This window comes from Periplaneta americana, chromosome 14, assembly GCF_040183065.1.
Source record: "Periplaneta americana isolate PAMFEO1 chromosome 14, P.americana_PAMFEO1_priV1, whole genome shotgun sequence".
NCBI lineage: Eukaryota > Metazoa > Arthropoda > Insecta > Blattodea > Blattidae > Periplaneta > Periplaneta americana.
This window is the reverse complement of record NC_091130.1, coordinates 65,071,964-65,088,824: the sequence shown is the minus strand read 5'-3', so window position 1 is coordinate 65,088,824 and position 16,861 is coordinate 65,071,964. Positions and strand designations below refer to the sequence as shown.

At 36.4% G+C, this 16,861-nt stretch overlaps 1 protein-coding gene across 3 annotated transcripts in view; it reads right to left on the bottom strand.

Annotated features, from left to right (window-relative positions):
- Positions 1 to 16,861, bottom strand: part of dimm (basic helix-loop-helix family member dimmed) — a 923,739-nt gene that overhangs the window by 135,665 nt on the left and 771,213 nt on the right. For all 3 annotated transcript variants that reach the window (XM_069845433.1, XM_069845434.1, XM_069845436.1), the window contains one exon: positions 13,500 to 13,708. In XM_069845433.1, coding sequence (XP_069701534.1) covers positions 13,500 to 13,703 — 204 coding nt within the window. In that variant the 5' untranslated portion in view covers positions 13,704 to 13,708. The remainder of the gene's footprint in view (positions 1 to 13,499; positions 13,709 to 16,861) is intronic.

The window sequence follows — 16,861 nt, the reverse complement described above, 5'->3', positions numbered from 1 at the left end:
TGGGTTTCCTTAAATTCTGTAGTCATGGAAGGTAGAGGCCAACCAGCTCACTGATGACTTAATTATTTAATTTTATTTCCTATGTTTGCATTTAGGTTTGTTAAATAAAATGTAAATAAGGAAAATTGTCGCTTGTAATATAAATCTACACGGTGATTCATTCGGATATTGGTAAAATAAAAACACCGTAAAACATTTACTACTGAACTTTATTTGTTAAAACTTTGTGCATACATCACTGAAAGATGGGAGATTCCTCAGAGCTCAACATGACCCCCATTGCGCACCCTGCACAACTCATAACGGTGATGCAATTCAGCCCATATCCGTTGTAACATAAGAGAGGTGATTTGTTGAAAAGTTTGAGTAATTTTTACTCTCAGATCATCAATGTTCCTGGGTTTCTGCGAATAGACAATGTCTGTAACAAAACCCCACACGAAGAAGTCAGGATGGGCTAGATCTGGGGAGTTTGGGGGCCAAGCCAAGAGATAGCTGCTTCTCGTACTGGGTTTCGCCTGCGACCTCCTGCATGTTTTTTTTAACACAGAACCTGTTTCTACAAATGTTCGATACCACATTATGGAATCGTACTTAGGTACATTATGCACACCATACCCACGTCGAAATTCCCTTTGAACTCTTTTTAACACTCAAATTTAGCATACCAAAGAAACATTGTGCCCGCTGTTGATTTGTAGTACCATTTTAATCATCTACGATATTCATTTGTCCTTTCAGATTATGCATTGTTTATTGTCATATATGGAAACTCCCATCTTTTAATCATAATATAACCAGCAAGAAATTATTCCTACTATCATAATAGCTTTATAATAATAAATTAATATTATCCATACCCAAATGGATGAGACTGTAGATTTTGTGATCATTCTGAAATTTACTTCAAGCATTTTCATGACAAAATCTATAGACACTATCGATCATGTTGCCAGTGATATCCTTATTTGTAGCTGGTTTATTTAACTTTTAACAGAGAGAGAGAGAGAGAGAGAGAGAGAGAGAGAGAGAGAGAGAGAGAGAGAGAGAGAGAGAGAGAGAGAGAGAGAGAGAGAGTTCTAATGTGGCAGTGTTTCAGCTTTGTCTCTGCAATATCGAATAAATTTTATTAGATATGGAGATAGATAAGATAAAAATGGAGAGTGTATTGATAAATAGATAAGGATCCGGATGGATGGTTGGACGAATGGGTGAATGAATGGAAATGTATGTGAATAGATGGATGGATAGATAGATGAATAGATAGAGTGTATGGAAGGATGGATACGGATGGACGGATATGGATAGATATGGGTAGATGGATATGGAGTTAGGAGGATGATTATGGATGGATGGATGGAAGGAAGGAAGGAAGGACAGGCCCTAGGGATATGGGGAGATGAATATGGAGATAGAAGGATGAGTTTCTTCATGGTTTAACTATTATATTGGATATATTATTTTAATGTACCGAAGTACATATGATATTTCCATGCAGATATTCTGCGTCATCATATTGGAGACTAGTATTAATACAGTTGACAGTTCTTCACGATAACTTGCCAGTATAAACCTGAGGTTAGTTGTGATTCGTAATGTAGGCCTATAGACCACATTTGGGACATTGTCAGATCTCGAGTCCATGACTACATATGACCATACATGGTCATATTTAGGGATTTTGGTCACGTGCAGTGCGATTGGCGTCATAGCTCCATGTCACTATATATAGTAATATTTTGAGGAGTATATGTCTCAGAAGCCGTACAGAGGCAAAAATATCTCAAAGAGGAGTGAGAGTAACGCGTGACTGAAGTGGAGTCAGCTTTCTGTGGAGCCACCAACATCCACAGGATGTACATTTGTAATAATACAATTAATATAAAATACAGCAAAATATTATAAGCATACATAGTCTACATGGTTTACAATTATTATTCCACAGTGGATTCGATTCCCACTTGGACTGATTACTTGGCTGGATGGATGAATACGAATGGGATGGATGGATGGGTAGATAACGAGGTTAGAAGAATCGATAGGCCTGTATAGATGAATACGAAGGTGGATAATTGGATGTGGAGATGGATGGATACGGGATGAGAAGAATGAATATGGATAAGTGAAGGGATAGGGATGAATGGATATGGAAAAATGGATGGATACGGATAGATTGATGATTATATATGGATGGATATGGATGAATATGGTAATTGATGGATAGATACGGAGGTGGGTGGATGGATGGATGGATATGGTGATGTATGGATGGATGATTATGGTGTTGATTTGTTTCGTTGGTTAGTTGGATAGATGGATTGGATGGATGGATGGATGGTGGATGAATATAGAATTAGAAGAATGAATATGGATAGGGGAAGGGATATGGATAGATGGATGGTTGCGAATAGATTAATATGAATCTTTATAGATTGATACGGGAATGGATGGATAGATACGGGGACGGATGGATGGATATTGTGATGAATGGATGGATGGATGGATGGATATGGATAGATGGATGGATACGAATAGATTGATATGGATCTATTGTATATAGATAAATACGGAAATGGATGGGTAGATACGGCGACGGATGGATGGATATGGTGATGGATGGATTGATGGATATGGTGTTGGGTGGATGGATACGGGGATGTTGGATGGATAGATATGGATAGATGGATGGATACAAATAGATTGATATGCATCTTTGTAGAAGGATACGGGAATGAATGGGTAGATACGGGGACGGATGGATGGATATAGTGATATATGGATGGATGGATATGGATATGAATAGATGGATGGATACGAATAGATTAATATGGATCTACTGTATATAGGGTAGATGAATACGGGAATGGATGGGTAGATATGGGAACGGATGGATATGGATAGATGAATAGGAATAGATTGATATGGATCTACTATATAGGCCTATAGATGAATACGAGACTGGATGGGTAGATACGGGAACGAATGGATGGATATGGTGATGGATGGATGGATATGGTGTTGGATGGATGGATGGACGGATAGATGGATGGATGGATACGGGGATAATGGCTAGATGGATACGGCGATAGGTGGATGGATGGCGTATATGGTTATACATTGATATGTGTGTTTGGGTAAGGATGGATAGGGACAGACAGTACTGCATGCCGTAAGCTACGTTCTCGGATTCAGAGAAAACGTGTCTGTGAAAATATTGAAATGCATTTTTAGCATTATCATGATACTTTTCCTTTATTCTTCATATAGTAGGGAAGTAAAAGCAGAAATGTATGATTTTTCATATTTCACTGCAATGAGAAAAGTCCAAACCAAACCCCTCCTGAACAATCTACCTTTTTTCTCCCTCATTTAGAATGATAAAAATTTTCCACTAAACTGTCTTACACTCAGGGAAAGAGTTATGAAAGAATTTCTCTGTGTGTTACCATTCCATCTTTCTCTGTCTCTAACTGCCCCTATTTTATTTTGTCTCTCTTTCTCGGTGTACATTCCTTTTGTAAGCGTTTGCGCGTATTCCTTCATTTCTTTGTTCCTGTCACGTATGTACACACGAATAAATTGTGTAGGAAGTTATATGCTCCACTCTGGCTTCAATCTGAATGCTGGACTCACCCACGCACGTTCTGTTTATATTTTCATTGGACTTCATTATTCGCTTTTTCCTGTCTGTTCTATTTTTAAAAATTCGGTGATGTAATTTCTCTTTCTATTATGGACCGAGTTACAGCGTATAGGTTAATCTATTCATAAATTGAGTTACACTCCAAGAAGATTGAGACGAACATTTGAAATTATATATATATATATATATATATATATATATATATATATATATATATATTTGCATACTTCCACTCGGTAATGAATTTTGGAATAATATTCTGGGGAAATTCTACAGATAGTAACAATATATTCCTACTACAAAAAGAGTGATTAGAACAAATCTAGGGAATCGTGTAGGATCATTTTCGAAAAGCTACAAATAATGTCCATGACTTGTCAGTGTATTTTTTCATTAATGAACTTCCTCGTATGTAATCGTGAAAACTTTGTAAGTAATTCAAAAGTTCATAGCATAAATACGGGTAAAAAATGACTTTCATATTCCATCAAGTCTATCGTGTTATAAAAAAGGAGTGCGTTACATGGCAGTAAATTTTTTAATAGCCTTTCTATGGATATAAAAAATGAAACTCAAAACATAAGATTATATATATATATATATATATATATATATATATATATATATATATATAAATCTAAATCTAAATTTACTGCCAAATTAAAGAAGTACCTAATTTCTCACGCCTTCTGTTCTGTAGGTGAATTTATGACATTCAACAACGCTGCATGAATATTTCTGTCTCTGTGTTGTACTTGTAGACTATATTGTAAAATTCTTCTGTATATATTTCAACTAGACCAGTGGTTTTCAACCCTTTTTGTTCACGGCACATTATCCCATGTAACGAGTTCCCCGGCACACTAACGTACGAGTTGACAACAATGCGAGAGGAGACTAACGTACGAGTTGGCAACGACGCAATAGCTTCAGTCTAGCACGCTCATAGCTTTCCTTCACCAGTCAGTTTGTAGACTTGCAGTCGTAAAGCCATTTTGTTCATATTCTGGAATATTTAGAAGTCGATTTTTAGTTCCACGCGTGTTATTTGCGGTATTGTGTTAATGTAACTTCAGTATGTATAAGTTTTTAATTAAAATGAGAAAATTTGAAGATGAGTCAGTGAAAATAATTTAACAGTAACAAAAGTGAGAACGAACCAATTCCAAGTGTAATTTTCGTGAAAGCAGCATAGGGGGACAAAGAACCTACTGGAATAGTCTGTAGTTACCTAGATAGTTACCGGTATTTAAACTTTGGATTTACGCTCAGTGAACCTGAAAATCGTCCTGCACTAAATGTGGCGTGTGTGGAGAAAAACTAAGCAACGAATCCACGGCCCCTAGTAAATTGAGAAGAATTTTCAATACCAAACATACGAGTAGTAACATATCCGGGAAAGATAACTATTTTAGCTGACAGTTGTCATCGGAAGAAAAGCAAGCTAAAGCTATGGAACGGAGAGAAACTATTTCTGAAGAAGCGCAAGTGGGCAGTTAAGAAGTTGCTGAGATAGTAGCGAAAAAAATGCAGCCCCACGCTAATTTTACCAGCCTGCAAGGAAATAGTGGAATCGATGTTAGGCGACAGCGCCGAGGAAATATCCTTGGTTGCATTGCCAAACGATACTATTTCCCAGCGGATTGATGACATGTCTTCAGCTATCCAGTGCCATGTACGCATACGTGAAAAGCAAACCTACGGTCGAGTATATTCACTAGGGACAGCTCGATAGGTTAACAGGTATATAAGTATGAAATGCCAATTTCTGAGTTATATCAGATTTGTTCATGAGGATTCGATTATTGAACTATTCCTTTCATGTACTGATTATCCTCAACGTCATTCGGTGCATATATATATATATATATATATATATATATATATATATATATATATATAATTCTATATCCAGCATCTTGGAACAAAATGGGATGGGCGTAAGACACTAACAAACATAAAAAAAAAAACAAGAAGCGCGAGAAACTTCTGTCAGTTGAACAAGAAAGGTGTGTGTTTGTCTTCAATTCCACCATGAATTGAACATTTATGTAGGTAGCAAAAATAAATATTGAATGAAATTATTTTAATTATACACCTTGATTACACAACTTTTAACACTGTATCACTTCGGAATATGTATTATATAATTTCTTGTGTTAAATTCTGTCATACCTGGTTTACATGTTTCGACCTATTATGGGTCATCTTCAGAACTGGTCGTTGTTGGTCTTGGCGCCTCTTGTTTTGTTTCCTGTGAGGGTGTGTTTGCGTGGTGTAATGTGGAGTCAAAGGGCATGTGTTCTGAAATTGAGTTATATGTTGAGAATTTCATTGAGGTGTGTCTTTGTGTGACTATATATTTCATATTGTTCTAGTGTGTTTAGTTTCTGGCTTTTTGGTTCGATGTGTAGTATTGTCATCTCTCTGTTGATGTCTCTGTAGGTGCTGTTAGCATTTGTGAAGTGTTCTGCATATGTGGAGGTATTTTGTAATTTTGTTATGGCTGTGACGTGTTTGAAATGATCTGCCTGTTATTTTAATTACTTTTACCAACAATAAAATCTCAGAAGTTTCACGGCACACCTAGCTAATCTCGCGGCACACACGTTGAGAACCACTGGACTTGACTGTTAGGCTACTATAATTAAGACTTTGTAATACTATTAAGGTTTTTGACATGTTCCATATTCTAGCTGTGAAGCGATGTACGAATACCATGGAATGTAAATAAATACAGGGATATCATTTTATTTTTACTAACATTTTTAATACTAACCTGGCTATATCTTTGGATTAAAGGTCTAGAACTGGAAACACCGCTTGCTCCCCCTTCCAAGACTGGAGTTCGATGATACTGGCGTAAAATACAAATCACTTTACTAGGTATAGGAGGGAAGAAAAGTAGCCTAGTTCATCCATTTATGTAAACTAGGAAATATCACGATTTTGATTTTGATAATTTTCATTAGGTTTTTGTTTAATCAAAATACAGTACTGTATTAACAGGTGTTTTACTCACGAATTGAGCTATCCATTCGGACGTATTCATTATGCAGTGTATATTGTACTGTTACAGCACATTAGCGTACAATATAGAGAATGAAGTTAAATTGAAAAATAATTATAATATAGATATTTAAACAAATTTTTGAAAATGGTGGCCGTTCATTTCGATACAGGCTTCAGTTCTTTTGTGCATATTATCGCACTATAGACTATTGTACCTAATTCCAATTACGAGTTTCGTCCTTCGCACGAGGAACTCGTGTTGAAATCATTCTATACCTACTCTATAAAAGAGTACGTTACGTACTGTAAATTTAATCTTCACTTCTGCCCGATCCAAAAATATAAAATTACTCAGAAATGCCATCTACTGTCCGATCAAGTGGTTTTGTCGCAGGGTCGTAGAAAGGGGGGGATCACGTGACAGTTAATTACTTAACGAGGCCCTTTTATTTAAGTTATTTTAAACAGTTGTGTAATATTATGTAGACGTCCAATTCCTAACAGAAATTAATGTTTCCAGAAAAGAGCTAAGACAGCCCAGCTACTATACTTTACAGAGGGGCGAAGAGAAGCAGGTGGGGAAACCGGGATGCGACGTAGGGAAACGGACGACAGTACCTGTGCGAAAATATGATTCAATATTGAAAGCTCTTTCGTCACTGGAAAACGCGAACATATTTCTGGAACGTACTATACTCACTAACTCAGTACTGCATACGCGGCCTTGGTTCTGTGTGGAGGACGGTTGGAACTTCATTGGTAGAAGGGGTGGGAGTGAAGTACATTAAAAAACTCAGGTACAATAAAAATTGAAGTAAAAATAAAATGATGTCCCTGTACAATACAATACAATCTCAAAACCTCTCATGGTATTAACTGTGATAAGCGGAGCTTATTTGAACATAGTTGTTTGATATTGCATCATTAATTCGTAAATCAGAGTCCTTTGTGGACTCTCCTGGTACTTTATTCACGACAGGTGGCGGCTGTTGCAGCGCTAAGTCCCATAAACATGCGACGCTGTAATAACCTGCAATACTTTTGTGATTGACGATGAGGGTTTTCCTGATTAACAACTTCTCTGCGTGTGGCTGTGTAATATCTGCCACCTTTTCAAAGTCCGGGTCGAGAACTGAGCCTTCGGATCTACGAGGTCTGCTCCGAGAGATTAGACGAGGTTTACGGGACAAGTTGGTTAGTTAATTAGGCTGCTTGGAATGAGAAATAAATTAATGCGTTTGGAGCCGCAACATCACCATATTGCAATTAAGGCTAGCAGAGATTGTGAACTGCAGTGTTAGTCGGCTTGTCTTCATACACCTGGATCATGAGGAGTTCCCGGTTCGAACTTGTAATGTGGAACGATAAAGCCTCGTTGAGCATCTTGTTTAGAAATGAACTTACAGCTGTTGATCCACAGGATCCTGTAATTTAACCTTCCTCAAACGAAGACTTACTAATAATGAAACGGTACAGTGAATTCCAAAAGTACGTAAATCATACCGTAGGAGTATACTCGGGAACTAGTTGTGGGTTTGAGAACAAGGAGAACTTTACCTTCGCATTATAGTAGTTAATGGGAGGGGGGAGGAACTTCATTTCAAGCTTTTTCCGCAAATATAAGTTTTCAGCATTGTTCATGCTGTAAAAGTTGTTTTGGGCAAGACGTCTTGTTGTGTGCAGCAGTTTCTCCTAAACTATTGGAGAGATTTTGTTTATATTCAGTATGTAGAAACTAGAGATGAACAACGATCGAGGGTCGCCCTCGGTAGCGTAGTTGGTATAGCGCTGGCCTTCTATGCTCGAGGTAGCGAGTTCGATCGCGGCCGAGGTCGATGGCATTTAAGTGTGTTTAAATGCGACAGACTCGTGTCAGTAGGTTTACTGGCATATAAAAGAACTCCTGCGGGACAAAATTCCGGCACACCGGCGACGCTGATAAAATCTCTGCAGTTGCGAGCGTCGTTAAATAAACCATAATCTTTTTTTAAACGATCGAGAAAGCAAGACTGATAGCGCCCGCAAAGCCGAAAACCCGCACGACAATGTTCTATACGTCGCGTCGTTGACATAAAGACTGCTTGTGTGTGTTTCGAGATGCCGAGATTGATCACTCCCGAAGTGCCGAACGTCAACCAGCCTTGAATCGCCACAGTTGTTTATACCTGACTGAACTTTTATCTACTTTGGCAATTGTTATACATGTATAAACAATCAAATAGCCTACTTGAAACATCATCTCTACCTTACAGTGTGTAATAATCCGTTCCTCAGTCTTTATTCATTTACTAGGCCCTTATTAAAATGCTAGGAATTTTCTTTTCATATGTTTGACATCAAGTGTGCAATCTCAAATAAAAAGATATTACGTTATATTGTATGTTTCTTAGAAATGCAAATTTATTTGAGAATTGTTTTTTTTATATTTATATAACCATAGGTGATATCATATAATAGAACCAAAACATTTTAATAACTAAGATACTGTTTTGTTTTGTCTTTTTGTCTCATTTAAACATGTATAATGCTATTTATTTCAATGATGACCAAATGCTATTTCGAGAATGATGAGCGACACTCGAAGCACACGACAATGACGAGACGAGACGAGACGAGACGAGACGAGACGAGATGAGACGACACGAGACTAGGAAGACAAATGCAACGAACACAACGAGTGAGAGCGGCAGTTAGTTTTGTTCACCTCTAGTAGAAACAAATTCATTCGGCAATGGTGTGCATGAAAGTTAATGGGCTTTTAAGTAAAATGGCCAAATATACTGCAGCTCAATATTTTAATTTGTTTGGCCACTAAAGGAAAACTACGACGTGGAGCTTAAACTGAGAGGATTCAAACCGGCATCGGAATTGGAATCCGGTGTGACGTAGTGGATAGAGCGTCAGCATGTAGAGCTGAAAACCCGGGTTCGAATCCCGGTGCCGGAGGGAATTTTTCTCCGCTCCACCGATCCTTCATCAAAGCAGAGAAAGTTTTTTTGGGGCAGTCGAGTCTGGTGACAATATACTTTCCACAGATGAAGTATACTATCGTTTTTTGTATTTTACTATTAAACACTTGGTCATTTTTTTATGAATTTTAATGTCATATTATCTTAAATTTGATATCATTTTATAGTCATATTTTGTAATTTTTAGGTCACCAACTTTCCAGCTCTAATTATAACAGTCGTTGAAGCTATTGACACTACACGTTCCGCCTAATAGAACGATAAAGGAACGAGTCTGTACTTTGAATCTTATTACGTCGCATTTCCTCGCCGAGCTTCGAACTCATGAGTGTGGCTCCGTTTTAAATATATATAGTAAAAACGCACAAGTCAGAACTACGTATAAGTGTAAGGTTCGAATATAAGATAATTTTATAACGACTAGAAATAAGTTTAACAGAACACAGGGAGTTGGAAGTACTTAGAGATTCTTTTAACTTGTCCAAATGTGTTTTAAAGAAAGTAAAATACTAGAAATTCAATACATTACGAATTTTTTTTCCAATAATGAACTCAGAATTTAAGATATCTTACCAAATCATTAACTTTTTATATTACACATGTTTGTTACAACCTCTTGCAATTTCACTTTCGTTTTGTTTGGATTTGCCTCAACTTCTTTTATATCTAACTTTATCTTAAAGCGAGTAGCTCTTCTTTTTACTGTCACACTTGATTGCCAGACAGATAATGAACTGCAACTGATTTAAAAAGTTTGGAACATGTTCAGTGAGAAGGAAGATAAACTAGCATATAAAGACGGAGCATACTGTCTCTATATTCGCCTGGGCTGTGTGAGTTTATGGATACGAGTCCGTAACTTTGAGATCACTGATGTAAAGAGGTAGAGTCTTCACTGTCACATGGTTCGTATGTTCCCCTATCCTTCATCTGATCTTGAGGATTAATTAAAATATATTTAGAGTCGTAAGATAACAGATCAGAACAGACAACATATGCTTGACAACCTAAATGCACCACAACTGTAGCTTATAATCACAGTAGCAACTCCGGTCCAAGGATCTATAGCAAAATAACAGCTAAATTACCAAACATTCAATTTGCTAATGCTCCTTAATAAAAAATTCAATTAAAAATTATTGTTTAGGGAGGTAATATAAAGTTTCAATTACTGTAATATCTGTGTTTTTATTTTTCTCTTTTTATTTTATTTTGTTAATTAAATACTTGTTTTTAAATTTTGTGGAATGTCCCCTGAGCACGAGTATGTACTCTTTTTGAGGGTGCTAGAGTAATTTTTATACAGGGTGATTCACGAGGATTTACCGTCCTTTACGGAGCTTATTTCTGAAGACATTTTGAGCAAAAAATGTCATATAAACATAGTTCCTATTCTCAATATTTTCAGAGTTACACTAACTTAAAGTTGTTTGTAAAATACGTTTTTTCTTTAGTTTGAAGGTAAAAGAATAATACAAATAGAGAATGAACCATTCAGAAGTATCAGTTCTTTAATTGGCAAGTATTATGAAGCTAAAAATGTGCTGTGAACTCCTCAGTTGCTTCGTACAGACATATTTTTTTTTTATTTTTAACTAGAAAATTACATTATTCTTACGCACTTAAAACCACAACAATTATTACAAATCACACCACTTCCACTGACTTAATTATTTGCAGTGCAATTTTGCATCCTAATTTCCAGTCTTGGAGAGTTTACAACACATCAAAAAAAAAAAAAAATGTCGCCGTCCGCTTGAGTACACTTGACCGCACGCTTGTGAACGGCACTCGTCACTCTACGCTACTGCATACGGCTACCTTTAATTTCCGTAGCGTTCGCGCTGGCTGCTGACTGCACGCTGACCAAGATCACGAGTTCACAGCAATGCGTTCCAATAATGAAACGTAACTCTGTAAATATTGAGAATAGGACCCATGTTCATATGACATTTTTTGCTCAGAATGTCTTCGGAAATAAGCCCGTAAAGGACGGTAAATCCTCGTGAATCACTCTGTATATAAAATACAATATGTATCTTTATTCTAGCATTAAGTCATGTGAAGTAAAGTGAAATTTTATTAAGTATCAAAGTTAAAAAAAAAATACGTACCGGCACAATTCAAACTTAGTTTAAAAAAATTAAACTTACGAAAGTGGATTACGTACAATTAAAAAATTTATATATACTGCTTTTAAATGTAATTTTGTAGAAATCAAAGCTATGAGTAACTGGGTTACATATTACCTAGGTTTTACTGTATTACCATTTTAATTGCCTTTTCAGTTGACAATGTATTTGCTGTTGTAGGATTTATTTTGTGTTTGTTCCTAGTTGCTATAGACTGGAGCTCCTCTCTTTCTCTTCCTTTTGTCGTGAGCTCGCAATTTTATCATCTTCCTGAGTGTGTGACAAAACTGATTTACAGTGTTTATGGTTGGGTCTGCTCGCGATATCTGGGCTCATCACTTACAAAGGATGATACGAAGAGGCCGCCTGTACTTCGGCTTGTAATTTATCTTGTAACCTGCCAAGTGGCAAGTGTACGTACGTAATGTATTGCAATACAAGGTGAAGTTATTGAATGCGTGGTAGGATTCGACCTCTTAAAATATAGGCGCGTGCGATTTTGCGAAAGCGAAAAGAACTGATAATTTACTGCGTTGGTTTAGAATTACTTACGCAGAAAAACAATCGAAATAAGCTTCACTCCTTCAACGTGTGTAAATCCTAAGGCACATGAAAATTTGCAGAATTTTTGCCTGTGTTTTATGTCGTAGTGTTAATAACCCGTTAAAAACGGTGGAAAACGAAGTTGCAGAGAATGTCTCGGAGTACCCCTGTTTCTCTTTTTCATTCGACCAACTCACACCACTTCATTCTCACTTTATCTATCATGTGCAATAGTTAAAAACAGGTTGAAGTGAATTATTGGGGTACGTAGTGAATTCTCCGACGCAGATAGAGGACTTCAGGGAACCCCGTATATTAAAATTGAACGAAGTATAGTTTTTCAGTTTTTCGTAAGATAAGATACCTACATTGCTTTTCAACTATTTTAAATGGACTTAGTTGCCTTTAAATGATCGCGTGCCAAGGGTCTTTAAATATCAATGTCAGGGTACAAAGCGCTTGTTTCTCAAAACTTCATTTTTTGTAGGTACTTTAGGTACATTTATTTCAGAAAATATTAAGCTTATTATTGTGAAATTTTCCACAGTCATATAGCAGTAATTGAGAAAGATTTTATTAATGACGATTTTATTTGCATGGATAGGCTAATACAAGTATGTGTCAATATTGAAAGAAAACTTTATGCAAACTAGCCGACATGAAAGAAAATTAATATCAATTAGGATTTTTGTTGCTCAGAAACTTTAAATTGCACCGATTTATTAATATGTTATGTGTATCTAGAAGTTTTAAGCCCATTGTTTAAGGAAAGTGTTTGATAATAAATACGCACTGCTATTGGCGGATAATTAGGAAGGATGAGGTGAATAGTATATTCTGTCACTTTTTAATATTGACCCATGCGCAGACCAACGGAGTTTTCTAAGTTGTTCACCTATAGTGAGTCAAGCCCACTTTTACGAATTAGGACAATCTCTATATCTATATTTGTTACCTATTTTCAAGAAGATAATACGAGTTCTTTGTTTTATGAAATGATAAAAAAAAACTGTAATTTTCGATCTGCTCTGCTAATGTAGAAGTTCTAAGAATTCTATTTTAATCACTTTCTTCCTAGTAAACCTTAGTTCTTTTTTTTTTTTGATACCGCTGTTGTCTCTGGAGAAAAATTTGGGAATCGCAACGGAATTGCCTGGTATATAAATAAAATTAATATCTTGGATAGAAATGGGTACTCACGGACGATGAATCGGTGAGGTCGAGTTCTGGCGTGACGGTGGGGGCGGGCCGTGACCTGCGAGCTGAGCGGCTCCTCCTGCCGCCCCCGGGGTACGGCTCGTCCGAGCCCTCGTGCTGCTCCCAGCACCCTCCCAGCTCCGTGGTCGCGCTGCTCGTCGTCATCGCGGTCGCCGCCGCTGCATCTTCCGCCGGCTCCGAGCGCATCGTGTCTGTAACACGCAACAGTACGTATCCATAGAGATGAAGTATCTTATTTCCCAATAAAGAAATCCTTGCTATTCATACAAAATTACGCAGATATTAGTCTCGATTTAGGACTAATCACTAATGTGCTTCTTGATTTGAAGTACTTACATGACTGTTTATACTTATTCAGTTGATGCAGAAGCTCGTAGCGGTTTTTCGCCGTGACAAAAGTTTTTGAGATGAATAGATAACAAAAATTAATCAGTAATATATTATCCTACATTGTCTATGACTCTCTGCTAACACTAGGGTAGCTAGCTTTTCAATTTCGCGTCTGGAGAAATGTACTGGTTTGGAGTTAGAGAATTCGTCAATAGATGTGGTGATAGAGAGATGGTAATTGTCGAGATGAGACCGCGGATTCGCCATAGATTACCTAACATTCGCCTTGTTCTCGTTGCCTTCCCCTTGTAATCAAAGCCTTCCCCTTGTTTCCTTATTTTTTCTTCGTCTTCTTTTTCTCTTTGTCTTCCCTCATAAGTTACTCCTTTTTCCTCTTTTCTCCTTATCGTCCCCTTGTTTTGTGCTTATTCCTCTTATTCTTCTGATCTTTCCCTTGTTCTCTTCGTATTTTCCCTCTTCTCTTTGTACTTTCTTTGCTATATTTCTTCTTCCTTGCTATCTTTGTTTTTTTCTTGTTCTGTTTGTATTCCCCTTTTCCTCCTTGTCGACAAGTGATTGCACTCGCATATAGTTCTACTTATAAATAAGAAGTAGAATAAGGCTATGATCTGCCGATTTTTTAAATTAAACGTTATATAAGGGAATAACGATCAACGTTCATCAAAACAATATTATGAATAGTATTACAACTTATCTGTTCATGGCGATCCTAGTACAATCCAGTCCATGAGGTGCCTCCTGAAACTAAGTTATTATTGTGTGTTAACTAATCTAGAAAACAAAATAAATTAATATTCCGTCTAAGTTCTCAATTTAAGGATCAAATTCTTATTAACAAATAAAACTTACATAAAACTCATCAATGACAATTTAAACTTAATATAGCCCAACATTAATTACAAATCGCATTAAAACTTAGAACTTGATCTTTCGTCATCAGTATGAATAAGAATTTACCCAACTTCTTCACATTACTTCCATTGAAGAAACTACCTACGTGGTTTTATAAGTATTATAAATATTAAGCTGAAGATATGAAAATGCAGTTCACAGCTTTTCTTGAACAATCTTTCAAAAACGCACTGTAGAATTTACTAAACATTCAGAAATATAGACTTTCGTTTTATGGATGGCATAGCACAAAAAATTGTCTATAATTTCGAAAGTATGTTTTCCGTTTCATTTATAAACTGTACGGTTTAAGTAGATTTGTCATAATAATGCTATATTTATACAAATTCACTTAAAATATATAGAGCCACCGGCGTAGCTCAGTCGGCCTGTCGATCCGGAGTTGCGCTCTGGAGAGGGTTCGACTTGCATTTGGACTGAATACCTGGTTGGGTTTTTTCCGAGGTTTTATCCAACCGTAAGGCGAATGTCAAACAATCGATGGCGAATCCTCGGCAAACTCTCACCAAATACCATCTCGGTATCACCAATCCCATCGACTCTAAATAATATAGTAGTTGATGCAGTGTCGTTAAATAACCAACTAAAAGGATATTTTTAGATCTATTTGCATATTGTAATAATATACAGCGCCGAAACCTCGCGGCATAAGGCGTCATGTCTTGCGGAATGGGCGCTGGTTCGAGTGTTTCTGCAAGAAGAAATTTTCTGAGCGAAGTGAAATCTGATACAGTAAATACATTTTCCAGTAATTACGCATTTCTAGCGTTCATGTAAAGCAGGCTGTGGAAGGGATCTTGTGAGATGGGTCTTGAAAACCTTGGGATAATCTGCTTTGCCAGTGAGTAAAGAATGTTCATCCCCATGGTGACGTGTTGACAGCAAATTGGTTATGGCTGTTAATTAGCAATGTTTAAGTTTCAAACACGAGGCGACGTGCATGGTGCCTTGTGTACTAATTAATGAAAGTGGGATGGGACGGCGGTGGCTGTTTAAACCCAGTCTGACACTTGTTTGTTTGAACAGCAGAGCGGGACGGTCACGACCGTGTCAGCGGGATCACCCGGCTGATGAGCAGGGACGTTTCTAAGAAACAGAGCCACTTCGCAGCTAAATTAATTGATAACAGATGCTCGTCTGCATAAATCCACGCTGTATAGATCATATTAAGGATGAAATTGTTATTCAAGAGGAAGTAAAATTGGAGTTTTTTTTCCTAATTGATGCAAAATTTTAATTTCCTGGTTGTATAAATATCATTGCTGCAACAATTTAAATTCGAGATTAGTTTTCGAAGAAATCATTTTGGCCGAAATTTTGAAATACCAGGAAACAGTAACTCAATAAAATAGATATATCCGAGACATTTTAAAAGGTTAATTCAAAGTTTATATGACATTTGACTCCTTAGAAGACGTATTTAAAATGTCTGCAGCACAATTTTGATATTGGCTTTCAGAAATCTTAAATAAACAATTTAATTCTAAAGATGAATTTTAGAAGTACTTTTATAAAAAAAAAAAATATGGAGGAATATTTTTCAAATGCAACAAAATAACAAATTTTTATTAATTTACAATTCATTTTGGAATGGTCAGCTAAGCCCCTTATTAATGCTATATATCAATAAATTTAAACCTTTTTTCAATCTTATGACTTAACACTAATATAATATCAAATTAATTGAATGTTTTATATATTTACATCGTATTGTGTCATCATACAAGCGTTTCCGCCCTCATGGGGCATCTTCAGGTATGAAGAATAAAACATTAGAACCAACACAACTGTAGTTTTATTTCCGAAACTGATTAACTTACCATACTGTATATGCCTGTGTATTCCTGATGCAGCACATAATTTCTTTTTGGGAGGGATATATTAATAATAATGATAATAATAATAATAATAATAATAATAATAATAATACATTTATTGTATTCTTTTATAAAACTTAAAATTATAAAACTTACATATAATTAGTTCGCTTCCGAAAAAGCCAAATTTTATGCTCGAGGGTGTTTTTGGAAGGACAAAAGTAGAAGTAGGCTTATACACATTAAGCACATTAAGATAATACA